Source organism: Nyctereutes procyonoides, unplaced genomic scaffold (assembly GCF_905146905.1).
Source record: "Nyctereutes procyonoides isolate TBG_1078 unplaced genomic scaffold, NYPRO_anot_genome, whole genome shotgun sequence".
NCBI classification, from domain to species: domain Eukaryota; kingdom Metazoa; phylum Chordata; class Mammalia; order Carnivora; family Canidae; genus Nyctereutes; species Nyctereutes procyonoides.
In genome coordinates this window covers 441419-469309 of record NW_026575020.1, presented here as the reverse complement: position 1 = coordinate 469309, position 27891 = coordinate 441419, and the positions used below count along the sequence as shown (strand labels likewise).

The window sequence follows — 27891 nt, the reverse complement described above, 5'->3', positions numbered from 1 at the left end:
TCTCTCTCTCTCTCTCTCTCTCTCTCTCTCTCTCTCTCTGGGTGTCTCTCATGAATAAATTAAAAAAAAAAGAATGAAATTAAAAAAAAAAAAGAAGTTCACAAAATTCAGATGTATACAATTATTTAAAGACAAAAGTAGACTAGTAGTTGCCTAGATCCGAAAGGGAGATGGGGCAGGGGCGGAATAGGGAGTGATTGCTATTAAGTGTGGGGTTTATTTTTGGAGAAATGAAAATATTCTAAAGTTAAATTCTGGTGATGGTTACAAACCGTGTGAATATACCGAAATTTTTGAATTGTACACTTTAAACAGGTCGACTGGATAGTGTATGAATTATCTCACTCAAGCTGCTTAAGATACTTTTAAACAATTTTTTAAAGATTAGTTATTTATTCATGAGAGACATAGAGAGAGAGGGGCAGAGACATAGGCAGAAGGAGAAGCAGGCTCCATGCAGGGAGCCCGATGTGGGACTCAATCCTGGGACTCCAGGATCAGACCCTGAGCTGAAGGCCAATGCTCAAACACTAAGCCACCCAGGCGTCCCTGTTTTAAGTCACTTTTAAAATGTTTAGATACCAGTGAGGGGATATAAGTAACCAAAACAAGAAAATGCGGCATGGAAAGTAGACATCAACCAAAGTGGGGGCTACTGCTTATTGTTAACTACAGCTATGGGAGTTATCAGACTGTCATATCTTTTTTTTTAAGATTTATTTATTTATTTCAGAGACAGAGTGTGTGTGTGCACATGCAAGTGGGGAAAGGGGCAGAAGCAGAGAACCTTCAAGCCTATTCCTCACTCAGCAGATAGCCCAATGTGGGGCTCAGTCTCAGAGCCCATGAGATCAGGACCTAAGCCAAAACCCAAGAGTTGGACACTCAACCAACTGAACCACTCAGGCTCCCCAAGACTGTCAAATCTTTCAAAAGAAATCTTCAATGTGGATGTTTATGTGAAGTCTGATTTTTATGTATATTTTTGATTGAAGTGGAAAATACCTACAGAAAGGTGCATAAATAGGGCACCTGGGGGGCTCAGTGGGTTAAGCATCTGCCTTTGGCTCAGGTCATGATCCCAGGGTCCTCAGATACAGTCCTATAATCCCTGCTCAGCGGGGGTCTGCTGCTCCCTCTACTACTCCCGTCCCCCGACTTGTGCACTTTTTTCTCTCAAAAATAAATAATCTTTTTTTTTAAATCTTCTTTTTAAAAAAAGGTGCATACAGGGAATCCCTGGATGGCTTGGGGATCCCTGGATGGCTCAGCGGTTTAGTCCCTGCCTTCAGCCCAGGGCATAGTCCTGGGGTCCCGGGATCCAGTCCCTATATCAGGCTCCCTGCATGGACCCTGCTTCTCCCTCTGTCTGTGTCTCTGCCTCTCTGTCTCTCATGAATAAATAAAATCTTTTTTTTTTTTTTTTAAAGGTGCATACAGGGAAGCCTCAGTGGCTCAGTAGTTGAGCATCTGTCTTTGGCTCAGGGTGTGATCCTGGGGTTCTGGGATTGAGTCCTGCATTAGGCTCCCTGTGAGGAGCCTGCTTCTCCCTCTGCCAATATTTCTGCCCCTCTTTCTGTCTCTCATGAATAGATAAATAAAATCTTTGGGGAAAAAAAACGGTGCATACGGGATCCCTGGGTGGCGCAGCGGTTTGGCACCTGCCTTTGGCCCAGGGCGCGATCCTGGAGACCCGGGATCGAATCCCACGTCTGGCTCTCCATGCATGGAGCCTGCTTCTCCCTCTGCCTATGTGTCTCTGCCTCTCTCTCTCTCTCTGTGACTATCATAAATAAAAAGAAATAAAAAATTAAAAAAAAAAAACAAAAAAAAAACGGTGCATACATACAACCATGCAGTGCAATGAATTGGCACAAACCGAATACACCCCTGTAACCAGCACTAAAATCAGGAACAAAACATTACCACCCACACAGAGCCAATCATACCCATTCCTACCCAAAAGAAACCACCATCCTTTGGCTAACAGTATAGATTAGTTTAGCCCAGGGATAGTTCTTGGTTGTGAGAAACTGTGTGCACAGTAGGGTGTTTTGCAGCATACCTGGTCTCTTCCAGTTGTGGCAACCAAAGATGTCTTCAGACACTGCCAAATGCCCCATGGGGAACAATATTACACTACACTGAGACCCACTGGTTTACCTGTTCTTGAAGTTGATATAAATGGAATCATACAAAATGGACTCTCTTGTATCAGAATCATACTCTTTTGTGTCTGACTTCTTTTGTTCAGCATCTGTTGAGTCACCAATTTTGCTGCATTTAGCTCTAGACTGTTCATTCTCTTTGTTTTACTATATTGCCATTGTATGACCATATCACAATTTATCCATTCTACTGCTAATGGGCATTTGAGCCGTTTCCAGTTTGAGGATATATGAATAATGCTACTATGAACATTCCATATGTCTTAGAGTGAATACATGTATGAATTCCTGTTGAGTACCTAGAAGTAAATTGTCATGTCAGCTTCAATAAGTTAGTACTTTTCCAAAGAGAGTTTTATCAATTTACATTCCTACCTATTTCCTCTTCTTTCGTGTAAGCAACTAATAGAAAAAAAATTAGAAATATATATGTATGGATTTTTTTTTTTTTTTTGCAGAGGGAGAGAAAGAATCTTTTTTTTTTTTTTTAAGATTTTATGTATTTATTCATGAGAGAGATATAGGCAGAGAGAGAAGCAGGCTCCACGAAGGGAATCCGATGTGGGACTCAATCCTGGGACTCTGGGATCACGCCCTGAGCTAAAGACAGACAGACGCTCAACCGCTGAGCCACCCAGGTGTTCCAGGAGAGAAAGAATCTTATGCAGGCTCCATATCAAGTACAAAGCCCAATGAGGGGCTCAATCTCAAAACACTGAGATCATGACCTGAGCTGAAATCCAGATTCCAACACCTAACCAACTGCACCACCCAGGCATGCAACATTTAAATAACATTGAGCCAGATATCTTATCAGCTAAATAAAGCCTGCCAATTTGTGACCTGTTTAAAAAGAATATTTCATTATGTGGGGAAATGCTCATATGTAGTAGAGACAAACAAACAAACAAACAAACAAAAAACCTCCAGTAACATAATATACATGAATGGAAATACACCAACACTGATAATGGCCTACGAACAATTTCTACTTGCTTTTCAGTGTTTTCTACAATAAACATGTTAATAAAGGAGTTGGCAAAGCTTTCCTATGCAACAAAAGCCCTGAGGGAAATTTTAAAAGTAGGTCGGGGCACACATTCCATATTTGCATACATTCATAAAGACCTAATTAAGTAAGGGATATATCACAGAAAACTATCTCATAGAGCCTTTGATACAGTTACTACACCCCCTTGCATAAAGAGATTCAAGACAGAACTTATGTAAAATTCCACTCCAGAGTAAAACCGAGTCTAGAGGCTAATTCTTAATTTGTAAGGATATATCAAAAGATAGTATTTTTTAAAAGATTTTTTTAAAAGTTTATTTAAGCAATCTCTACATATAACATGGGGTTCAAACTCATGACCCCAAGAACAACAGTGAGGTGCTCCACCAACTGAGCCAGCCAGGAGCCCCAAAAGAGAGTAGTATTCTGACATGATGTCTTATATACAGCAGTTTATTATCATAATGTTGTTCTTTGCATTTCTTTATAAACTCACTATAAAATGGTTCAGAAGCAACACAGAAAATTAACATATCTAATATTCCCTTGAAAAATATAGTAGTTGTCACTGCTACCTGCTGGTTATTGAATGTCTGATATTGAGTATTTGGCAAGTTACCTTTATTTGAGAAAATGATTATTAAAATAGCCACCAAAAACTTAACCAGTCTTCATTATTTTTTTATAAAGATTTTATTTTATTTATATAGAAAGAATGCCCACGAGAGGACACGAGCAGGGGGCAGGGCAGAGGGACAAGAACAAGCAGACTCCCTGCTGAGTAGGGAAACCCAATTAGGGTTGGATCCCAGGACCCTGAGATCATGACCTGAGCTGAAGTCAGATGAAGTCAGACAACCCACCAAGCCCCCCAGTCTCCACTGTAAATGAATGCTATTAAATCCTCATTTGCCATATAAAAATGTTATAAAACTCATACTTTCGGTCCTAATCACTCCACTTCATTTTTTTCTCCTTCATTTCAAGGGTTCTTCTGTTGGGATAAGACTATGCCCATGAGATTCAGTACAAACCCAAGAGATATTTCTGAGAGAAAATGCTAAGTGTTAATATACTGCCCTAGAATTTTTTTAAAAAAGATTTTATTTATTTATTCATGAAAGACACAGAGAGAGAGAGAGAGAGAGAGAGAGAGAGAGAGAGAGGCAGAGACACAGGCAGAGAGAGAGAAGCAGGCTCCAGGTAGGAAGCCCAATGTGGGACTTGATCCCGGAACTTGGGGATCATGCCCTGGGCCAAAGGCAGATGCTCAACTGCTCAGGCACCCAGGTGTCCCTAGATGAATTATTTAAAGCAAAATTATCGGGTAGCCTGGGTGGCTCAGCGGTTTAGCGCTGGGCCAGGGCGCGATCCTGGAGACCCAGACCCAGGATTGAATCCCATGTCAGGTTCCCTGCATTTCCCTCTGCCTCTGTCTGTGACTCTGTGTGTCTCGAATGAATGAATGAATGAATGAATGAATGAATGAATGAATGAATGAATAAACAAACTTTTAAAAAAGGGCAAAATTATCTATTACTTTAAGGCTCTGAAGATTAGCTAAACTGGAATCTAATAAGACCACTATTCTGAGCATGGAGTCTCATCTCCACTTTCCTACCTCAAATAACTATTTTGATATATATGTAATTTCAAACCACAAAGAAAAACCAAAACAACAGTTTTCTGAGATAAAGAAAATGAGGTAAGAAATAAATTTCTTCTTTTTCTTAAATTAAGTTTCTTTACCAAACATGGGGCTCAAACTCACAACCCCGAGATCAAGAGTTGTATGCCCCACAGACTGAGCCAACCAGACACCCTAGGAGGAAATAAACTTTTATTAAAAGAGGTTCAAAATGCTAAGATGCAGGGGATTAGCTAGCTGGCTCAGTTGGTAGAATGTGGGACTCCTGATCTTGGGGTAGTAAGTTCAAGCCCCATGTTGGGTGTAGAGTTTACTTTTAAAAAAATGCAAAGGTAGGGCAGCCCTGGTGGCCCAGCGGTTTAGCGCTGCCTTCAGCCTGGGGTGTGATCCTGGAGACCCAAGATCGAGTCCCACATCGGGCTCCCTGCATGGGGCCTGCTTCTCCCTCTGCCTGTGTCTCTGCCTCTCTCTCTCTCTCTTTGTGCCTGTCATCAATAAATAAAATCTTTAAAAAAAATGCTAAGGAATAAATAAATAAAAATAAAAAAATAAAAAATGCTAAGGTTGGGCAGCCCAGGTGGCTCGGCGGTTTAATGCCGCCTTCAGCCCAGGGTGTGATCCTGAGACCCAGGATCGAGTCCCACGTCAGGCTCCCTGCATGGAGCCTACTTCTCCCTCTGCCTGCGTCTCTGCCTCTCTCTGTGTCTCCCATAAATAAATAAATAAAATCTTAAAGAAAAAAATACAAGCAATATAAATATAACTAAAGAAAAGTCCCCTTTAAAACAACAACAAGTAGGAGTGCCTGGGTAACGTTGTTAGTTAAACTGTCTGGCTCTTAGATCTGGCTCAGGTTTGATATCAGGGTCATGAGATCAAGCCCTGAGTCCAGCTCTATGTTCAGTGTGGAGTCCCCTTGAGTTTCTCTCCCTCTCCCCTTGCCCCTTCCCCCAGCCTCCTTGCTCTTGCTCTCTCTCAAATAAGTCTTTTTTTAATGCACTTCTTTTTTTTTTTAATTAAAAATTTTATTTATTTATTCACAAGAGACAGAGAGAGAGTCAGAGACATAGGCAGAGGGAGAAACAGGCTTCCTCTGGAGAGCCTGATGCGGGGCTCCATCCCAGGACTCCAGGATCATGACCTGAGCCAAAGGTAGACGTTGAACCACTGAGCCACTCAGGTGTTCCTCAAATATATAAATCTTAAAAAAAAAAAAAAAAAAAAAGAGCAACAAATAGATGAAATACTTAGGAATAAGGCTAAGAAAAAAATATACATCTTTTAAATAAAAAACACTTAAAAATTACTGCCAAGAGGGGGATCCCTGGGTGGCTCAGCGGTTTAGTGCCTGCCTTTGGCCCAGGGAGAGCGATCCTGGAGTCCCGGGATCGAGTCCCAGGATCGAGTCCCGGGATCGAGTCCTGCGTCGGGCTCCCGGCATGAAGCCTGCTTATCTCTCTGCCGGTATCTCTGCCTGTCTCTCTCCCTCTCTATCATAAATAAATAAATCTTAAAAAAAAATTACTGCCAAGGAATGTAAAACACTTCAAAGCTTTAGACATGAAACATTACATGTTCTTGGAAACAAAATCATCATAAGATATTAGTTCTCCCTAAACTGATCTAAAATATAATATCATCTTGATTTCTAAAAATGCCAATAGAATTTCTTAAGGACCAGACAAACTGACTCTTTTTTTTTTTTAAGATTTTATTTATTTATTCATGATAGACAGAGAGAGGGGCAGAGACACAGGCAGAGGGAGAAGCAGGCTCCATGCCGGAAGCCCGACATGGGACTCGATCCTGGGACTTCAGGATCACACCCCGGGGCCAAAGGCAGGCGTCAAACCGCTGAGCCACCCAGGGATTTCCCCCTCAACACACCCCTTTTTAAAGATTTTATTTATTTATTTATTTATAATAAATAGAGACACAGAGAGAGAGAGGCAGAGACATAGGCACAGGGAGAAGCAGGCTCTTCATAGGGAGCCCTATGTGGAACTCGATCCTGGGACTCCAGGATCATGCCCTGGGCCAAAGGCAAGCACTAAACCGCTGAGCTACCCAGGCATCCCCAGACAAACTGATCTAAATTTAATGTGAAGGGGTGCCTAGCTCAGTGAAAACAGCATGTGGCTCTTGAGGGTCCTGTATTCGAACGCCATGTTAGTTGTTGAGATTACTTACACACACACACACACAAATAAGTGAATGAATGAATAAATACATAAATCTGTTTAATGTGAAAAAAACATAGTTAAGAATAGTTGGGAATTTTCTGAAAGAATAAGAAAGGCATACAAGCTTCTCTAGATATACAGTATAAAGCTCTAATAATCTTAAAAGGTAGAACTGGCAAAGAGATCAACAGATCATTGGAATGGAACAGTACACAAAGTTCAGAAAGACCAAAATACATTTGGAAATTTAACATATGATAAGGTGGCATTTCAAACCAAAGGACAAAAGATGGAATATTCAAATGTATTTTTTTAAATTTTTATTTATTTATGATAGTCACAGAGAGAGAGAGAGAGAGAGAGAGAGGCAGAGACACAGACAGAGGGAGAAGCAGGCTCCATGCACCGGGAGCCCGACGTGGGATTCGATCCCGGGTCTCCAGGATCGCGCCCTGGGCCAAAGGCAGGCGCCAAACCGCTGCGCCACCCAGGGATCCCCAAAAGATGGAATATTCAATAAATGATGAAGAACTACCATGGGTAGCTCTCTGGAAAAAATTAAAGTTGGGTCTTTGAATTTCAGATGAAATCAAGGATTTAAAATTAAAAACAAAACAATGAAAGTCAGACAAAACCATGGACATTTTTGTCTTAATAATCTGAGAAGCAAAGATTTCTAAAATGACACAAAACCCAGAGATCAAATGAAAGAAATGACAGGTTCATTTATACACAGTATAATTTTTGGAAAGCAAAACAAACAAACAAACAAACAAAATAAAGAAAACCTAAAAACTAAAAACAACTCAAAAGATGTACCGAATGCTTAAAATGATTTTCAGTTCTCAGAATAAAAGGCTAATTTCTCTAACACATAAAGAACTCTATCAATAATAAAAAGACCACTCAATAGAAAAATGTGCAGTGGATATGGAGGTCTCAGAAAAAGAAACAAATGCCTTTTAATAATGTGAAAAGATATTTAATATCATCTGCAATTAAAGACTTACAAATTAAAACTATACCAACATACTACTTTTCATTTATCCAATTGGAAAAGATTTGAGAATTGACAACAGATCATTGACAAGGAAGGGTGTATAGAAGCATTCTTTGTGCTTTACTATAAGTGGTATGATGAACAACTGGTATATGAAGAATAAACATACCTTTTGACCCAGCAATTCCAATTCTCAATGTTCATCTAACAAATACACTCACAGACATACAAAATAACATACAGGAATATTCACTGCAGCACTGCTGATAATGTGCTGTAAACAATTTTTTTTAAAGATTTTTATTTATTCATTCATGAGAGACACAGAGAGAGAGAGGCAGAGACAGGCAGAGGGAGAAGCAGGCTCCATGCAGGGAGCCCGACGTGGGACTCGATCTGGTTCTCCAGGATCACATTCCAGGCTGCAGGCGGTGCTAAACCACTGCGCCACCAGGGCTGCCCTGCTGTAAACAATTTAACAGTCTATCAGGAAAGGACTGAATAAAGAAATTGCAGCACATCTGGTAGTCAAAGAGCATGAGATAATGATATGAAATAAATTAAGATATATCAGTGAGCATTGCAGGCTGTAGAACAGTACTTACAGTACGCTATTTATGCATGCATGTGAATTACTAATGTATGGATACTTCTAGAGGAATTCACAGAAAAGGGTAAATAATAATTGCCTCAGGAAAAAAAAAAGTGACTGAGGGAGAATAAAGGAAGACTTAGAATTTTATACTACATAATACATTACCTACTCCAAAAAGCAATTTTTAAGGAGTCTACGAAGTAAAATACTCAAGTGAAAAACTGTCAACAGGGATCCCTGGGTGGCGCAGCGGTTTGGCGCCTGCCTTTGGCCCAGGGCGCGATCCTGGAGATCCGGGATCGAATCCCACGTCGGGCTCCCGGTGCACGGAGCCTGCTTCTCCCTCTGCCTGTGTCTCTGCCTCTCTCTCTCTCTCTCTCACTCTGTATGACTATCATAAAAAAAAAAAAAAAAAAAAAAAAAAAAAAAGAAAAACTGTCAACATTGGCCTTAATGTATAAACTGTCCCAGTTTCTTGGGTCATTAATTATACTGAAGGTTGACCCAGCAAATAAGAAGAAATAAAAATCAGAACTAGATATAGAATGTCAAAGATGGGCAGCCCGAGGGACTCAGCGGTTTAGCGCCACCTTCAGTCCAGGGCCTGATCCTGGAGACCCGGGATCGAGTCCCACATCAGGCACCCTGCATGGAGCCTGCTTCTCTCTCTGCCTGTGTCTCTGCCTCTCTTTCTCTCTCTAGAACTCTCATGAATAAATAAATAAAATCTTTAAAAAAAAGAAAAAAAAAGAATGTCAAAGAAAAAACCTAATCTCCAATTTCTTTATTATAGCTGACAGCCTATATAAGCTAGCTATGATTATTTTCTTGGGAGGCAAGTGTACACGTTGTGTATACTATATCATTGGTGCCCACTATATTTTTGGTCTATTAAAACCGAAGATCAGTCAGGTCATGGCTATTAGTAAGTTTACACCAATAAGTATTTATCAAGGAACTAGCACTGTATTGGCATAGAAGACCAACAGTGTAAAAAATAACATAAAATAATGAGGCTTTTATTTAGAAGAATAAAAGCTTTGTCAGAAGTTACCTGCTATATCAGCAACTATAAATAAAAAAGAAATTAGTAAAGCACTCAAATAATTGTTGAATACAGAAATGAACTACAAGCTAGGTACTGATGATAGATATTACTACTGACTTCATGAAATATGAACAGTCTACTGGTAAAAGTCATACAAATAATCAGTCAAATGGTAGATAATACAAATAATTAACAGTCTAATGGTAAAAGAATCATACAAATAATTAATCAAAATTAATTCTTTGCAAGAGAAGTGCAGGATGCCATAAGAGTATGTTATTGAGTTCCCTAACTGAATCTAGGAGGATCAGAAAATGTTTCTCCACAAAAGCAGTATTTTAAGCATATTCTGAAGAACTGAGGAGCTGCCTTTCAGGCAGAAGAATTAGCTACAGCATGTTCTAAGCCCTTAGGTGAGCTTTGAACCTTTAAGGAATAGGGGAAGGGAAGAAAAAAAGAAAAGAAAAAAGGAAAGGAAAAGAGAAAAGAAAAGATCAATAAACTAGACCACTCATAACAAGAAAGTAAATACAAAGACATGATGCTGGAGAAGGAGGCAAGGCCAGATTAAACCTTGTTAAATGAAGAGGGAAGGCCTAAAACGGAAAACAGTTTTCAGGTAAGTGAGGGACTTCCTTAAATTTGTTTTATAGGGGATCCCTGGGTGGCGCAGCGGTTTGGCGCCTGCCTTTGGCCCAGGGCGCGATCCTGGAGACCTGGGATCGAGTCCCACATCGGGCTCCCGGTGCATGGAGCCTGCTTCTCCCTCTGCCTATGTCTCTGCCTCTCTCTCCCTCTCTGTGTGACTATCATAAATAAATAAAAAATTAAAAAAAAAAAGTATTTAAAAAAAATTTGTTTTATAAAGGGATGCCTGGGTGGCTCAGCGGTTGAGCCTCTGCCTTTGGCTCAGGGCCTAATCGCTGATTCCCAGGAGTCCATGAGCTCCTTGCATGGAGCCTGCTTCTCCTCCCTCTGCCTGGGTCTCACCTCTCTTTCTGTGTCTCTTATGAATAAATAAATAAAATCTTTAAAATAAATTTGTTTTATAAAGACAACTATAGCTGCTGTGAGAAGAGCTGATGAGGACATACTGCTTAGGGTATATACGTATGTAGTAAAAGTATAAAGAAATGCAAGTAATAATAAATTCAATTGGTGAATTACCGACACTGAAGGTTGAGGGAAGGAGGATGCAATCAGGTGGGGAAACACAGAAGACCTGACCTTTACTGGTAATATTTTATTTCCCTAAGCTGCAAGGTAGTTAAAGTATTTATTGTAGTATTATTTTTATTACTTTTTCTGTCTTAAATATCTCAAACTACCCTTAAAACAAGAGTGAGGGATCCCTGGGTGGCGCAGCGGTTTGGCGCCTGCCTTTGGCCCAGGGCGCGATCCTGGAGACCCGGGATCGAATCCCACATCGGGCTCCCAGTGCATGAAGCCTGCTTCTCCCTCTGCCTATGTCTCTGCCTCTCTCTCTCTCTCTCTCTCTCTCTCTCTGTGTGACTATCATAAATAAATAAATAAATAAATAAATAAATAAATAAATAAATAAATAAATAAATAAATAAATAAAAATAAAAATAAAACAAGAGTGAATGAGGAAGGACTATTCATAATTGATTATAAATTGTCTTAGAAAAAGGTGACCTAGACTAGATAGGAAGACAAAAGGTAGGGGTGGCTCAGCGGTTTAGCCCCTGCCTTTGGCCCAGGGCGTGATCCTGGAGTCCCAGGATCAAGTCCCACATGGGGCTCCCTGCATGGAGCCTGCTTCTCCCTCTGCCTTTGTCTCTGCCTCTCTCTCACACATCTCTGTGTTTCTCATGAATAAATAAATAAAATCTTAAAAAAAAAAAAAGGAAGACAGAAGGTAGAAATCACAAGAGTCAGTAAGTTGTTGATAGAGCCACTTAATGAAATGGTACAGTGGAGAAGGTCTATTTGAAGCCAAAATCAAGAGGTCAGTCTGGGCAACTCAATTCAAAAAAGTACCTCTGAAAAGGACGCCTGGGTGGCTCAGGGGTTTGGCGCATGCCTTCGGCCCAGGGCGTGATCCTGGGGTCTTGGGATCAAGTCCCACATCGGGCTCCCTGCATGGAGCCTGCTTCTCCCTCCTCCTGTGTCTCTGCCTCTCTATTTCTCTGTGTCTCTCATGAATAAAAAAAAAAAAAAAAAAATCTTAAAAAAAAAAAAGTACCTCTGAGTAGTTAAGTAGAGATGCTGAGTGGGCAGCTGGGATAAGAAGTTTTGGAGGCAGACAAAAATTTCGGAGTATTAAAAATACATATGGTAACTGAAGCCACAGAATGGATTAGATTAGAGGACCAAGAGTTGAGAAAGACTGTCAATTAAAGATCTGGTAGAGAGGATGGGGGAAAAACCTGAAAGAACAATCAGAGAGCAAGGGCAAGGGGCGGCAGGAATCAGAAACCAAGAAAAAAGAGCACTTCAGGAAGGAAATTTCTGAATCCAAATAAACACCTATTCTGAAGTAGGCAATTAGGAATCAGAGGTCCAGGCACCTGGATGGCTCAGTGGTTGAGCGTCTGCCTTTGGCTCAGGTTGTGATCCTGGGATCCTGGGATTGAGTCCCACATCAGGCTTCCTGGAGGGGGCCTGCTTCTCCCTCTGCCTACATCTCTGTGTCTCTCACGAATAAATAAATAAAATCTTAAAAAAAAAAAAAAGTATCAGGAGTCCAAGAATGAGTCAAAGGGAACTCCCTAAAAAAGAAGTCCAAATCGACCTTATTCTGAACATTCCCAAAAGAAATGTTATAATTCAGCTAAGTAACAATAAATTCAGTCAAAACTAATAAATCATACAAAGAGGGATGCCTGGGTGGCTCAGTGGTTGGGCATCTGCTTTTGGCTCGGGGCGTGATCCTGGGGCATCAAACTCTCTGCATGGCGCCTCCTCCCTCTTCCTATGTCTCTGCCCCTCTCTGTGTCTCTCATGAATAAATAAATTCTTAAAAAAAAAAAAGAAAGAAAAAGAAAAAAGATCAGGGACGCTTGGGTGGCTCAGTGGTTCAGCGCCTGTCTTTGGCCCGGGGTGTGATCCTGGAGTCCCAGGATCGAGTCCCATATCGGGCTCCCTACATGGAGCCTGCTTCTCCCTCTGCCAGTGTCTCTGCCTCTCTGTGTGTCTCTCACGAATAAATAAGTAAAATCTTCAAAATAAAATAATTTTAAAAAATCATACAAAGATGTACATGAAAATATTCTTTATGAGACGTGAATACAAATTAGAGAATAGGGATGTGTGAAGTTTATTCCATTTCTATAAAAACTTTCTCCTAAATCCTATACATTCCTTTTGTTTCAAAGATTTCATATAATCTCCAAATTGTTAAATCTTCTAGCACGTTAAACTGTAAGCATTTTGAAAGCAAAACCATAGTACTTAATCTTCAGTGTCTAGTTTAGTGTCTAGCAAATACTCAAATGAAAAGAAATAGTTCACTAATGAATGAATGGCACCAGAGTACTTTTGTCCAAATTGCGCTGGTGCTACAAGCAATATAGCTAAAAACAAAAACAAACAAAAACCAAACTAACTGAGGGCTCTACTCATTCTACATAACACTTGTTTTCTTTAGAAATTAAATGAAATCTGCAAAGAGATCTCATCCTTTTCTTAGGGGAAAAAACTCTTTGGGCAACACATTCCACACACAGGTCTCAATGACAAACTTGATGGCTGTCAACACCTATAGTGTTTGCAAAACTCAAGAATGTACTACCACCATATGCCAGCCAGTATTGACCGTCTGGTCATTCATTCCAAGGAGCTGTAGAAAATAGCAATGCTCAGACTTAAAAAAATAGGTCCTTACTTTCACAAAAATCAAACTCATCAGTTGCAGTATATATCTGAAAATTGCTGGCACTTAGCTGATATTAACAGTTCCTAATTGTGTTTTAAGTTAAAATATCAGCTAAAATCTATTATATGTATTCTAAAAGAAATGGTCTAAAAAAAATCATCCCATTTTTCTTTCTTACTTAAATAATATTTCATTTATTTGAGAGAGAGCATAAGCAGGGGGAGCCGGAGAAGCAGGCTCCCTGCTGAGCAAGGAGCCAAATGCGAGGCTAGATCCCAGAAGGCAGATGCTTAACCGACTGAGCCACCCAGGCGCCCCATTGCATTTTTCTTTCCCTAAATTTCTATCAGGTATTTTGGCTAGGAGTCACACATTTCTATGCTACAAGAAAAGCACCGATCAATAAAAATAAATACATTAGTAAGTAAAAAAATGCACTAATTTGGAAATAAGTATATTCCCAGTTGCACTAACTGTCCAGACTAATAATAATGAAAAAAAAAAAAGAAAAAAGAAAAGAAAAAGAAGAGAACACAGCTCATTTATTCTGAAATGTGAGCAAACTTCAAATAAAAAGCCCAGCTTTTTGGAATTCATCTCTTCGCAGTGAATTAGGCATGGAACAAATTATGGACTTACTAAGAGAATGAAACTCTAGATTTTAATGATATATTTTGTATTCTAGGATCCCAATTACTGAATTGATAGGGAGAGCCTGGAAATATGGTGGTGGGTGGTGAGGCTAACCTGAGACAGATCATCCAATCCTTCCCTTTGGTTAATTTATACAAATATAAAATAAGAATATAAATATCATCAAGGGGTGACAGTATTTAAGTAAGACTGTTACGCTGAAGATACGTTAACTTTTTAAATCCTTTGGACTGAAGGCTAAAAGTCAATTCTACCTTCATGAACTGAACTGAAAGTCTCAGGGTCCTTTGCTCTTGTTTGAAAGAATTGTGGTAGTTACTTAGCACAGATAGAAAACCAATTCTGAAGTCACACAACCTAAAGAAAAGCTAAAAGCAATGACTTTTAGAAAGGGTATTTGAAATGCTCTGGAAAAGCGCACGACAGTTTAAGACAAGCAGTAAATAGTCATCAAACCATTACAAATCAGGACAAAATAGGGAGAACTTCCATAGAGCTCCTATATATTCTCTTCAAAATGTCCTTTGCTTACAATACTCTGCTCACAAAGCCCTGGCGAACACGAAGATGCAGATTTGTTTACCACACCTTTTTACCTTTTACCCACAAGAGTCAGTTCATGTTTAATCCTGTCATTCTATACCACTGAAGAAATCTAAAGCAACTGCAATATACTATGCTAAATTCCAAAAAATAAAACCAGCTAAACTCCGGAAAAAACGTCGCAACCACGATTCACAGTATATTTAGTCAGAAGCTCTGGAATTAAGTCTATTTTTCTGCATTCTTACTCTGAACAATACCTAAACTTTCTTTAGGGGGTAAAGGGCTTGATTCCTAAATTATTACTCCCCTTCCCTACAGATAGGTTATGTACTCGAGATGTGCTGTTCCTCCGTTTATCGGGAATTTAAAATCCCCTTCATTTACACAGCTTGATTTTTATAGCGCTTTCACACTCACTCACTTGCAAGGCTGCACAACACGAAACGTACAATCATTTTAGACGAATCCGGCACAAGATCACGCTCATCCAGTCCAGAACTTATTCTACCTCGATTTACTCGATCCCACAAAGTACGGTCCTGATGCTACCAACAAAATAAAGCGTGAGCACGATGAAATCTGTACCGCTTGCAGGTTCTCAAGGAACAAACATTCCTTCAAACGATAAATCCACACCCGCCCGCCTCGCAAAGAAAAAGTAATCCCGATTTTAGAAACAGTCGCAAGCGGAGGAAAGCAACGCAAACTCCAAACCACACATTCACGTAAATCCTTTCAACTCGAAAGCTCCAAACGCAGCCACCAGCCACACAATTGGCCACAATCGCAGCTTTAGCGCCTTCTCGTAATTTTGAATCTGGAGACTAAAGGGAAAACAAAACAGTCGTCCAAAGTTTCACGCAGGAGGGGGGGAAAATCATCGTGAGTAAAGGAAACATGCTAATCAGGAGGCGACCGCGCCGTGGCCCCGCACCCCGATTCCCCTCTGCCAGCCCTCCCAGCTACAGCTTGTCCGAGACACTGACAGGAGGCAGGAGTCCCAGCCGCGGGGCTGGAGGAAGGAGTCTCACGAACCGCACGCCGCCGGAGGGATGTCAGGGGCCGAGCGTCGGGAGACAAAGACCAGCCCGCGAAGCGCCCGGGCGGCGAGGGGCGGCCCCGGCACGGCCCTGCGCCCCTAACCGCCCCGAGGAGTTGCGAGCACCGCCGAGCGCCGCCCAAGTGCGCGCCCGGGGTCCTCCGGGCTCCCCGCCCACCCAGCGCGGCCGGCGCCGCCCGGGCCCACCCCCGGGCCGTTTCCCTCCCAATTTGGGAACCGCGCGCCCAGGGACAAAGGGGGAGGGCGCGCCGGGGGCGGCGGCGGGCCGCGGGGCAGACGCCCCTCGGGGGTCGGCGGGAAGTCTCGGCAGCAGCCCCCCCGCCCCCCCACGCGGCCGCACACTTCCCGGGACCCCTGCCCCCCCCGCAGCCCCTTCCCCCGGCCTCCGCACAAGTTCTCCCGCCCCCCCAGCCCCGCCCCTTGCCCGCTTCGGAGCCGGCCCTGCGGCCGCCCCTCACCGGGCGGCGTGTTCCCCCGGAGCCGCCTCCTCCGCCGGGCCTCGGCCCGTCCCACCGGCCGCCGCCTCATGTGCCCCGCGTCGCCATCGCCTTCGCCGCCACCTCTCCTCCAACTCTCGCCGCCGCCCTCGCCTCAGTCTCCAGCCGAGGCCGAAGCCGCTCCCGCCGCCGCCTCCCGCTCCCGCCGCCCGGACCCGCGGGGAGGCGCCTGCGCACTACGCGCCGCGGTGGGGGCGGGGGCGTCCCGCCGCGGCCTGGGAGCAGGGGGCGCGCGGCACGTGGCGCTCGGGTGGGAGGGGGCGCCCCGGAGCGCGCGGGCGGCGGCGCGGGCGTCCAACTTTCCGCGGGCGGGCCCTCGCGCGCTCCCGGGCAGCCCCGGAGGCGCGGAGCGTGTGGGTGCCACCCGCGTGGAGTCTGGCCCCGGGTGGGCGCAGACCTCGCCCCCAGGACAATTCATTCCTCCAGCTTGCTCCTTGGGGCAGCAGCCCTCCGCAGCCAGCGCCTCACTTTGCGCTTTGTGCCTCTGTCTCTGCGGGAGGACACGCCTTACCTGGGCATCCTAGGTCGGTCCTACGAGCCTCGGAGTTGTCTTCTGTGCGCTCCGCCGAGGCCTGGGTCCAGTGTGACACATCAGGATGCTGACGCCCTGGTCTAGGTTCTGCTCCTACAGGCAGTCGTCGGGCTACCCATCCTCGCTCCTTTGAGTCGTGGCTTTTAGTGGCGTTCTAGATACTTTTGAGGTGGGATCCCTGGGTGGCGCAGCGGTTTGGCGCCTGCCTTTGGCCTAGGGCGCGATCCTGGAGACGCGGGATCGGATCCCACGTCGGGCTCCCAGTGCATGAAGCCTGCTTCTCCCTCTGCCTATGTCTCTGCCTCCCTCTCTCATTCTGTGTGACTATCATAAAAAATTAAAAAAAAAAAAAAGGAGGTTAGATACTTTTGAGGTCCTGGGCTTCTCGGATTTGCAAGACCCTAATAGGCCATTTCCTCTTAACCCCTTGCATCCCAGTAGGATCCCATTCAAAGGACTTTCTGAAGATTTGCACGCATGGGAATCTCCAGCCTTAAACTTCCTCGCCTCTGAGGAATCTGGAAACTCCTTAAAAATGCTTTTAAGTACAGTGAGTCCGTGCCTAACAACGGAAGTCGTACTAAGGAGATGATAGAGTACTTGGTATTGTGTTAGACTACTCCTGAATTAACTCATTTGACCATCACTATACAAAAGGATAGGCTTCCACTTTACCCTTTTGACCACAGAGGAAATTAAGCTCTAACAAATGAGGTGACTTGTTACAGGTCAAACCCTCCCATCCCGAAAGCCAGGCCGGAACTAAAGGCTAGTTCATAGGGCTGGGCATCTGGCCCACTGACAAAAGTTTTGTTTGGCCAGTACAATGTTTTCTAAAAGTATGAATTAATTGCCGAAAGTTTAAAATCCAGAATTTTGGCTTCTCTCAAATAGTGGGAGGGGAAATGCGCCCTTTGAGCCTCTAGTTTCAATGGGTGCCTACTTCTGAGTAATATTTATTTAGGGCAGGCACTGTCTCCATTTAGCTGTTTGAATCATTTTCATTACCTGCTTGACCTCTGTATTTAAGTTCTCTTCCCCCCAAACTTGCCATGCCCTAGTCATTCCCACCCCCCCCCCTTATCACATCACCTTTCTACAAATGTATTTAAAATGACAAGTGTGAGGACCCTGTAAATATATGAAGATACGATAAAGAACATATCTTACTCGGGATGCCTGGGTGGCTCAGCGGTTAAGTGTCTGCCTCTGGCTCAGGGCATGATCCTGGGGTCTGGGGATCGAGTCCTGAATCAGGCTCAGGTTGTGGTCCCTGGTCCTGGGATCAAGTCCCACATTGGGATCCCTTCAGGGAGCCTGCTTCTCCTTCTGCCTATGTCTCTGCCTCTCTCTCTGTCTCTCCTGAATAAATAAAATCTTAAAAAAAAAAAAAGTCAAACTAAAATAACACAGGAGACATCACTATATAGATTAAAATATTAAAACTAATATCCTGCTAGTGCACCTCTACATTGGTACAAATCGCTTTGGAAAATGGCAGTATCTACTAAAGCTAAACTTATGCCTACACTATGACTGCAGTTCCATGGAAATTCCACAGAAATGTGCACAGATGTTTCCCAAAATACATGTAGTAACATGTTCATAGCAACACTATTTGTAATAGCCAAAATACTGGAAACCCCCCAAATGTCCAACAACTGTAGAAAGGATATGTGAAATGTTATAGTCACACAATGGTACCTTTGCAGCAACGACAATGAATGATCTACAATTACATGAGATAGATGAATCTCACAAAACTTTCCATTAATATGAAGTTCAAAAACAGGTTAAAGTATCCCTTGTTGGGATCCCTGGGTGGCGCAGTGGTTTAGCGCCTGCCTTTGGCCCAGGGCGCGATCCTGGAGATCCGGGATCGAATCCCACATCGGGCTTCCGGTGCATGGAGCCTGCTTCTCCCTCTGCCTGTGTCTCTGCCTCTCTCTCTCTCTCTGTGACTATCATAAAAAAAAAAAAAGTACCCCTTGTTGTTAGGAGTAAGAATAATGGTTACTTAGGGGTAAGGTTAGTCACAGGGAGCATGAGGGGGCTTTTGGGGGACTGGTCCTGTTTTAGATTGGATGTTGAATACACGAATATATTTAATTACCACATCTGAGCTGTACACTTTTTTTTCCCTCAAGATTTTATTTATTCATTCATGAGAGACACACACAGAGAGAGAGAGAGAGAGAGGCAGAGACACAGGCAGAGGGAGAAGCAGGCTCCATGCAGGGAGCCCCATGTGGGACTCCAGGATCACGCCCTGGGCCGAAGGCAGGCGCTAAACTGCTGAGCCACCCAGGGATCCCTGAGCTGTACACTTTTGATAGTACACTTTTGTGCAGCATATTAAGATTTCAATAAAAACCTTTAAAGTGTGGGGCGCCTGAGTGGCTCAGTCAGTGCTCTCTTCGGCAGCACATATACTGAGTGGCTCAGTCGGTTGGACGTCTGACTCTTGGTTTTGGCTTGGGTCATGATCTCAGGGGTTTGGGATCAGGCTCTGCATTGGGTAGGGAGGCTGTTTGAGATTCTCTCCCTCTGCCCCTTGCCCCCGCACGCTTTCTCATTCAAATAAGCAAATCTTTAAAGCATATAAAGTGGCGTTAAAACATTTGATTATGTATGCATGTATTATATGTAAATAAGATATATTGAAGGTGGGGGATCCCTGGGTGGCTCAGCAATTTAGCGCCTGTCTTCGCCCAGGGCGTGATCACATCAGACTCCCTGTATGGAGCCTCCTTCTCTCTCTGCCTGTGTCTCTACCTCTCTCTCTCTCATGAATAAATAAAATCTTAAAAAAAAAAAGATACATTGAATGTACATTAGGTATTATTCTCCTATAAATTCATGGATGAAACTGCTGAGGAAGGCTTCCTATCTGCCCATTCTTCATGGAGACTGGGAACAATACCTTACCTTACTACCAAACCTGTAGCCCCATCTGTCTTCTGGTAGACGAACCTTTTAAAGATGAAATAATGATACCCAAGGAAGTTATTTTACCTGCAGATAAGTTAAAAAACAAACCAGAAATATAACTCTTCTTTCTTCTATCACCTTGCTAGCTAGTGACATCTTTTAATGGGTTCTCTGATCCAGGCAGTCAGCAGCGATGTAGGAAAGATGCTAGAGTTCGAAGCTGATGGCCAAGAAAGAATTCTTGAGACGTCTTTGGTGCAAAAAGGTAGTTTTATTAAAGCACGGGACAGGACAAGTGGACAGAAAGAGCTGCACTGGGCTTATGAGGAGCAATTAATTACATACTTGAAGCTGGGGGAGGTGAGGGAAAAGGGAAGTTTTCAGAAGAACTTTCATATGGTAAAGAGGATCTTTAAGATACTGGAGGGCTTGTCAATGTCAAGTTAAGGTTGTTTTTTCCCTCTAGCAAGGCATTAGCATTAAGACAGTAGGGATCTTCCTGGAGGAACATTATAGTCTCCCTGGTTCAAGTATTTGTCAATGGGCTACAGGACATTTAATTTTAGCACACTTCCTTCTGGAAGTTAGGTTATTGATAAGAATTTTTTTTTCTTAAAAATCACTACGACATTTGTAAACTGAGGGAGACTCTTGTCTTGCAGGATTTAGAAATATATAATTTCTATATATGTTTCCTTCCCTTAGCAGCTGGGGGTGCCTGAGGAATGTCACACGTATCCCACCTAGGGGGTGGTTGTGGCGGTGTCAGCTTGTGCTTTGTCTTTAGTTTGCCTTCTGCTCCTTCATCAACCAGGATCTGGAGCAAACCAGGGCAACTACTAGAATGTGAGTTCCCTGAAGGCAGGACCAATGCCTCTCAGCTTCTGGAATAGAGTTCAGCCCATAGTAGGTGCTTAGCAAGTATATGCAGAGTGAATGAGTAACAGAGCTTGTCTGGCTAGCACAAAAAGGACTACGAGAGGGAGGGGAAAAAGAAAAAAAGCCCCAAGCTTCAAATAGGGAATGGGTCTGGTTTCCAAGCCTTCGGCAAAGAGCAGTGCAGGCGGGTGCTGTGAGAACCGTATTGCTTTTTATTCACATGGGGCTCAGGCAGGAAAGGATCAAAATCCAGTTTGAGAACTTGAGAGTCACCCTGGGGCTCTGCGGTTTGGGAACTGCAGGGTCAACTTGAAGACTCCAGTGTGTCACTATTTCCATTACACATTTTCCAGGGTCCCTACTTGGCTGATAAAGTCAGAGTAGATTGTTGTGTCCTGGGGGATGGGAGAAAAGGCTCAGAGAGGTAGAATTTTCAGAAAGCTCCCTGTTGGCAACAGGAAGCCCTCCGGGGCCAGGGCCCCCGACTGGCTGGATAGTGAGGAAGCTTCTTGTTAAAGCAACTCTTGATTGCACGTGCTGATGGGGAGGCGGGTGTTTGTAGCACATCCCTCTCCCGAGTAATCCCCTGCAGTTTCAGTTGACCTGTGGGGCACATTATACTGTTTCTCTCAGCCACAGGGATGGTAAGGCAGATTTTTTTTGTTGTTGTCAAAAATTTTTTTTGAATATGGTAATACAAGTAGTACAGAAGAACAGTAAGATGACCCCCACCAGTGCTTCCCTGAGCTCAGTTAGCAGTTCCTGTGTATTAATGAAGAAATTTAAATTAAGGTCAACTTACTTGTAAATGAGGGATAGGTGAAGTGTGTGCAGGAGATGGGGGTTGGGGAGAAGGGTATGGGAGAGGACCTGTTCTGGTACTACCCACTAGGGAAGGACTTTTGGATGCATTTAGAACACAGTGGGCTGGCTCAGGAACTACCCTGCATTGGTAAGAACCAGTGCAGTAGGTGTACAGTCTTTGAATTTCTGGAAGTTCTCTCTGCCCAACTATTTGTACTTGTTTACTCATATTTCTAAGATGGTGTGAGAATGTGATGGTGAAATGTACATGAAGTCCCATTATTACTTGCTGTGTTAATTTTCCACTGTAAATTGGTCTATAGTGGTTAACATTATTGGTTGGATAGCTCAGCCATTTAACTTGCTGTGCCATCTGGCTGTTACTTAACCTCTGTGAGCCATGGTTTAATCTGTAAAATGGGGATCATGAAATCCATCTGTTGGGGCTGTTGGGAGGATTAGGTAAAATATATTAAGTGCCAAACCTTGTAGGCTCCTAAGGCATTAGTCCCCTCCCAGTGTTCTTTAGAGGAAGCCAGGTAATTTGGATCTTAGCAAAACACTGCAAATCTCTGGAGCATCCATTCGTCATCTGATACAGGTGTGTCTTAATACGCAGTTCAAAATTGGTCCTTCACAAGACGTGATTCTACATCGTCAGCATTACTACAGTCGGATGCAGCCTTCCAATCACTTCTATCCACACCCTCTTAGCTTTTTCAATATGTGAGTAGTCTCCCCAGAAAGATTAGTGGTGCATCAAGGCACTTTCCTGGCCCCAGGCCTGTGGCTCTTGGGGCTGTCCTTGGACAAATACTGCAATGTCCTTTGAACTCACTGCCTGCTTTCAAGGGAGGGGATGTCCTACCCTCCTTACCCCAGGCACTTCCTAGAGGCTGCCTCAGCCTAGGCACGTTATCTGGAAACTTCCACTGCCCCAGCCTGTTCCTGTTTCCCGATTCCTAGCACCTCAAGTCCCTGAGACACTACTATATATGGCCTAATGCTTTCTCTCCTGCGATTCCCCCAGCCCTTCAGCCTGGGTCCTTCCAATTCAAACATCGTCTTCTGTTCTTTGTCCAGTTCATTCTTTAGCATCCCCTCACTCACAGCACTCCTTAGCTCAAGGCCCCTAGCTCCCTTGGACTATATATAGTACAGCAGTGTCTTAGATTGTGTAGCACTTCGAGTCCTAGCTACCCCCTGCCAATGCAATAGGGAGAACAAGACTGAAGCTTTTAGTTAGGGTCAGGAAGCCCGAGAAAGAAAAGAAACTTGGAGAGGGGGGCAAGGTTGTGCTGAATTGTGACCACTTAGAATATTGTAACCTTTCTATCTGTTGTCAGGGACTTTCCACCTCTCCCGCAGCCTGCTACCCGTTCCCTGACACTTGCTCATTTTGGAGGAAGAGGAGCAAGCAGTGTGCAGGGGAATTCTAACAATCATCTTATTTAACTCTTACAGTGATTCTATGAGTAGATGCTACCTCTATTTTACAGACATAGCATAGAACCAAAAGAAAGTTGAGGTTGGGATCCCTGGGTGGCTCAGTGGTATAGCGCCTGCCTTCGGCCCAAGGCTTCATCCTGGAGTCCCAGGATTGAGTCCCACATTGGGCTCCCTGCATGGAGCCTGCTTCTCCCTCTGCCTGTCTGCCTCTCTCTCTCTCTCCATCTCTCATGAATAAATAAATCTTAAAAAAAAAAAAAAGGTTTGAGAGGCATAAGACCAAGTATTCAGAGTGGTCATTCAAGCAGCTAACTGACCCCATGTCTGACTGTGGCCTACACTCTGGATCCATTAAATCTGTCTGCATCCCTCAATTAGACTCCTCTAAATTAGAATTTCTAGGAGTCTGACATGACCTGGAAGGAAAAAAGATTTACTAAGTAAATTACTAAAGTAGAAATGCTTAAATAGAAATAATTATTGAAGACATGGCATAACAAAAATGTTATAATTTATCATAGCTGTTTACTGAAGTAGGACTCTATATAGAAATCTGTTCCTTGAAGTTTTAGTTACTGTGTGTTCTCAGAAGTAAAAAACAATTTTATTTCTTCTATTTCAAGACTTTCTTTCCACTCTACAATCCTTCTCCCATTAGTCCAGAGCAGTGAGATTTGACTTTAGGAACAGTTAAAATCTGGAGGTTTTTTCTGTTCCTTACTATGACCTGGGGCAAGGCCTTTAACACAAGCCTGTTTTTCATCTGTGAAACAGGAATAGTACCTACCTTACAGAGTTGTGAGGATTAAATAAAATAACCTAATTAAAGCAATTAGCATATTTCTTCCCCACAGGTACTCAGAAAACTCATAGCAACTTTGTATATTACTCTTTTCTCCAATCTGGGCTGAGTTGCTATAGGAGCATCAGCAGAAGCCCAAGAAGGGAGAACTTCTCAAGGAAGTTGAATTTCACTTTCCATTGCTTGGCCTCTGTTCTCCAAAGAGCTTGGAGTTGATCTTGATTTTTGCTCTGTTTCATCCAGGCATTTCCATCTCACCTCTGACCCAGACCATCCATCTCTTGAGAATTCAGGCCACCATTGGGACCAGGAGAGGCAGCCCAAGAGAGTGTGTGTGAATGACTGGGACGAGAGTTCCCATGGACGCTGGGGATATGTGAGGGCCCTGGGGAACTGCTCTGACCCTGGATCTCTTCCTAGAGCAGTGAGTGCTGGGGAGAGAAAAAAGACATCAGCTGCTGGACGGACTTCCAGTGCTGAAAAGCCCCTTTAGACAGACACATGGGGCTGAGGATCCAGGGAATGAACAAAGGCCTGGGATGGAACAGGACTCTCCATACTGTACTCCAATCTTTTTTCACTTGCTTATTGGCAAGAAGGTTCTTTCCTCCTCTTTTCTGAATCCAGGGTACTACAATTGATTAGCATTCCTAAACTTCAGCCTTGATGGAGAAAGAGGGTTTCTGCTTGGCCAGCCTATGGGAAGCAGGATAGAAGTACAAACTCTGGAGCCATTCAGACCTAGATTCAGATCATGACTGTCATTTACTAGCTGTCCACCGTTAACATAAGTTAGCCTCTTAGCTCAGTTCCCATTCTATGAACAAACAGCTACTTATCATGTAGAACAACTTAAAGGCCCGAAATGTAAATACCTCAAAAAAAAAAAAAAAAAGACAATATAGGTCTGTTGTCACCTCTGTCCTGAGTGAGCATCTTACCTGGAGTCAGTTTAAGGAGCCCTGGAAATGGAGGAAATCCTAGTGGTTACAAACTGGATGAATCTCCTTGGTCCTGAAAGCATCCTTGAAAGGATCGAGACCCAGACCAGAGGGCCTGCCTCCCACAACTGGGGCTTTTTTTTGGGGGGGGGGGGGCGTTTTATTTGTATCCCACATTGTTCATGAGTGTTTGAAGCAGTATAGCTTGGGTGGGGGGACCCAGGATCCCTAGCCTCTATATTCCCAGCTCAGCTCTCTGTAGCAGGTCCCTGTCTGATCCAGCCCCTTACATCCATGGGAATAAACAGACTGAATCTAGTTAAGGGCTCCCACCATTTCATCTTTCATTACTTTTCAGTGCTTGTAACCCTGGCCTGGAACTCAGCAAGTGGGGGGTTAAGACTGATGCCCTGGCCTATCTCCTCCCCTCTCCATTCCTGACTTCAAAGTCCCCATTAAAGCTTGCTTCCCTGACCCCACAGTGGCAGCTCCATCATCGACTTCTGGCCAGTTCAAAACAGCAGATGCTGAGCCCTGGCTGGGCTGCTCCCACTCTACTTTCTAGCCATCTCCTAGGGTAAGCACCAGCATGCTGAGAACCTGTGGGGCCCGACAGTCCTTGCTTCTCCAGGAGAGAAGCAGCAACTAGGAATAGAGGTCACCTCACACAGGGAGTCTGTCTCATGGTTAGACCTAGACGGCACCCCATAGGCAAAAGCCCTGGTCTGTGGACCAGGACTCTGGGAGTCTAATTTGTAGTCAGAGAAGATGTTTACTGGGTTAGCAAGTAGAGCAACAGGGATCACCTATCCTGGGAACGAGGTAAGGGTTTGGCAATGGCAATGAACCTGCCAAGAGATGAAAACGGGAGTTCAGGGACCAGAATTAGTTCTGTTAGTACTAATGTCCAAAATCCATGCTAAATTATTCACAAATCAATGTCTAATCATTTTCATGTTTGGATCTGGTGATTCAGTAACCAGTGCTGGAACACTGTCCGGTATGGCTCTGGTTCCCCGGGGCCAGATCCTGTTCTGTAGCTCCCTCAGGAACCACCGTCACAGATTCAAGGCCAGTGGGGGTCCCAGGGCTCAAGGCCTGTTCCTCCCACTCTCATCTGTGGATTTTTCCAGCTGCTTTTCTTGATCCAAGGATCACACAGGGATACAGATGGAAGGGTGTGTGTGTGGGGGGGCGGCGGCAGGAAAACCAGTTTAGTCAGAATGAGCTGGGGAAGAGGCAAATGTTAGGAAGAAATGGGAGAAATGGCACTCGTGGTCCAGCCATCTGAGACAAGGCACTTGGGACATCTTTTCAAGTAGCGGCTGAGTTGAGGCATGGTAAGAGAGGGTCTTAGCAGGCAACTCCCTCCTTTCTCCCCCAAACTGAGGAGAATCGGGAGTTCTTATTGTGGGGTCCCTCCTTCTAGGTCTCGGCTGAAGCCTCAGAGCCCCAGCTGCTAACATCTGGGGCCAGGATCATGTCTGCTAACAAAGGTTGGTGGGTACCACCTGAGGGTGAAGACAGTGTGTCTCAAAAGTTCCTGAGGAAGACCAGGGAGTCTCCGCTGGTGCCTATAGGTGAGTAGGACAATAAGGAATGAAGGTGAGGAGGGGCTTTCCCTCAGAGATGAGGTCTCATCTTTTCAAATGAAGCAGAGAACTCAAGTGTCATACCCACTAAGCAGTCAACAGCTAGGAGAGGAGTGAACCAGCAGCAGAGGTGCCAAGGGAGAAAGGGACATGCCTGACAATGAAATGAGGGAGTCTGAGTGGGTGGAGGTGGAGGCCAACTGCAGACCTGGGGTGTGGGGACAGGTGGGGCATTAGCACCAGCATCAGGATAGGAGCAGTTTGGGATCTCCCAGGGCTTCCTTCCTCATGGCCTTGGGAGAGTATGAAAGTAGTTGGGGGAGCCAACAGAGATGATGGGGGTAGGAGGCTCAGGATGGGCTACTCATACGTACAGGGATCACTGGAGGGGGGCAGCAACTCAATATTCTGATGATGCCGGCCCCTTGCCATGTACAGTGGCAGGAAAGTAGGGGTTTGTCTAGATGCCCAACTGCCTGGTGAGGGGTCTCTCATCAGGGGAGCCGTGTGGTTGGTGACTGAGGGCCAACCATCACGTTCTCTGCCCACAGGCTTAGGCGGCTGCCTGGCAGTGGCAGTCTACCGCATTTATCGGCTGAAGGCCCGTGGTTCCACCAAGATGTCCATACACTTGATTCACACCCGAGTGGCAGCGCAGGCCTGTGCTGTGGGTGCGGTCATGCTAGGTGAGTGGCTGCTAGGGAGTGGGTGGCCCTAGGAGAACAGGACAGCTGATGAGGAAGAATCTGCCTGGGAGTCCTGACAGTTAAGGGATCATGATTTCAGCCTCCGCCCCCTCCGGACGGCTCCACAGCAAGCCCTGGGTGAAGTCCTCAAGCCAAGCCATTTTCAGGGTTCCCTGTTTTACCTCCTGTCCCAGGGCCAGTGGGGATGGTACAGTTGGTTTCATGAGTTTGTCCTAGAGGTGAGCAAAATCACACAGCAGAACGCATGCTGACTTTCTTTTCCTCTGTGGGTCAAGAGGCAGACAGCTACTTACTAGCTGGGTGACAGCAGACAAATCCCTCCTCTGAGCCTCGGTGTCCCTGTATACAGCATGATGATAAGCAGCCTGGCTTGCTGACCTCACAGATTGCTGTGACGTTTCTCCGATAGGTGATCTATGTGGAAGGGCTTTGTGAATGGTCAAGGGGGGGGGGGGTTTCCCTAGGCCATGTGGTCAGGTGCTGGCAGCAGCTGTTGAGATCTCGAGCAGAAAGATGAGCAGGGCAGCTGGACTCTCAGGGGAATGGCTGGAGTCAGTCCCAGGAGAGCCAGAGGATGCGTGCAGGGTTCCGTGTTATGGGATGTTTTCCCTTCTCCTTCTCGCAGGTGCTGTGTATACAATGTACAGAGACTATATCAAGCGAACAGCACAGGATGATGGGGAGAAGTAGGATTCCTGTAGGGCCTGGGGCAGCCAGAGCCTCTTCCATCGATCCCTGGTATGTTCCTAATAAAGCAGTTTTGAGGAAAACCAAGTCTCTTCTTCACATGGGGATACAGGAAGGTACTGGTAGTGGCTGGTGTATGTGTGGTGGTGGTGGAGGGATTAGAGAAAGGGCTAGAAATCAGAGTTCTGGCTCCCTCAACTCCAGAGCAAGGGAGATTGTTCAATGGGAATGGCCTCTGGTTCCAGAAGCCTAACATCTCCCAAGCCATCCCAGGTCCCACCCAGAAAAAGCATAACAGAAAGACAGGTGTGGGTGGGG

General features: G+C 44.5%; 2 protein-coding genes across 5 annotated transcripts in view; one reads left to right on the top strand and one right to left on the bottom strand.

The window, feature by feature from the left end:
* The window catches only part of GJC1 (gap junction protein gamma 1), a 52298-nt gene extending 35022 nt beyond the window's left edge, over window positions 1-17276 (bottom strand). Inside the window, exon 1 of one of the 3 annotated variants that reach the window (XM_055337046.1) lies at window positions 16761-17276. The gene's annotated coding sequence lies outside the window, so the exon portion shown is untranslated. Of the gene's footprint in view, window positions 1-15678; window positions 15837-16210; window positions 16374-16760 lie in introns of those variants that run through there. The other 2 variants (XM_055337027.1, XM_055337037.1) reach the window with 2 other exon arrangements.
* A 3363-nt stretch (window positions 17277-20639) lies between these two features.
* Window positions 20640-27656, top strand: HIGD1B (HIG1 hypoxia inducible domain family member 1B). Of its 2 annotated transcripts, none has more exons than XM_055329629.1 (4): window positions 20640-25164; window positions 26017-26167; window positions 26731-26865; window positions 27512-27656. In XM_055329629.1, the coding sequence occupies exons 2-4, from the start codon at window positions 26068-26070 to the stop codon at window positions 27574-27576; spliced, it is 300 nt and encodes a 99-aa protein (XP_055185604.1). In that variant the 5' UTR covers window positions 20640-25164; window positions 26017-26067; the 3' UTR covers window positions 27577-27656. The 2 variants fall into 2 exon arrangements, with proteins under 2 accessions (XP_055185604.1, XP_055185601.1); XM_055329626.1 differs by having other exon boundaries at window positions 20640-25927.
* The last annotated feature ends 235 nt before the right edge of the window (window positions 27657-27891 follow it).

Coding starts and splice junctions, on each gene's coding strand:
- HIGD1B (XM_055329626.1), top strand. Junction 26,168..26,730: donor GTCTCCGCTGGTGCCTATAG/GTGAGTAGGACA, acceptor CTCTGCCCACAG/GCTTAGGCGGCTGCCTGGCA. Junction 26,866..27,511: donor TGTGGGTGCGGTCATGCTAG/GTGAGTGGCTGC, acceptor TCCTTCTCGCAG/GTGCTGTGTATACAATGTAC.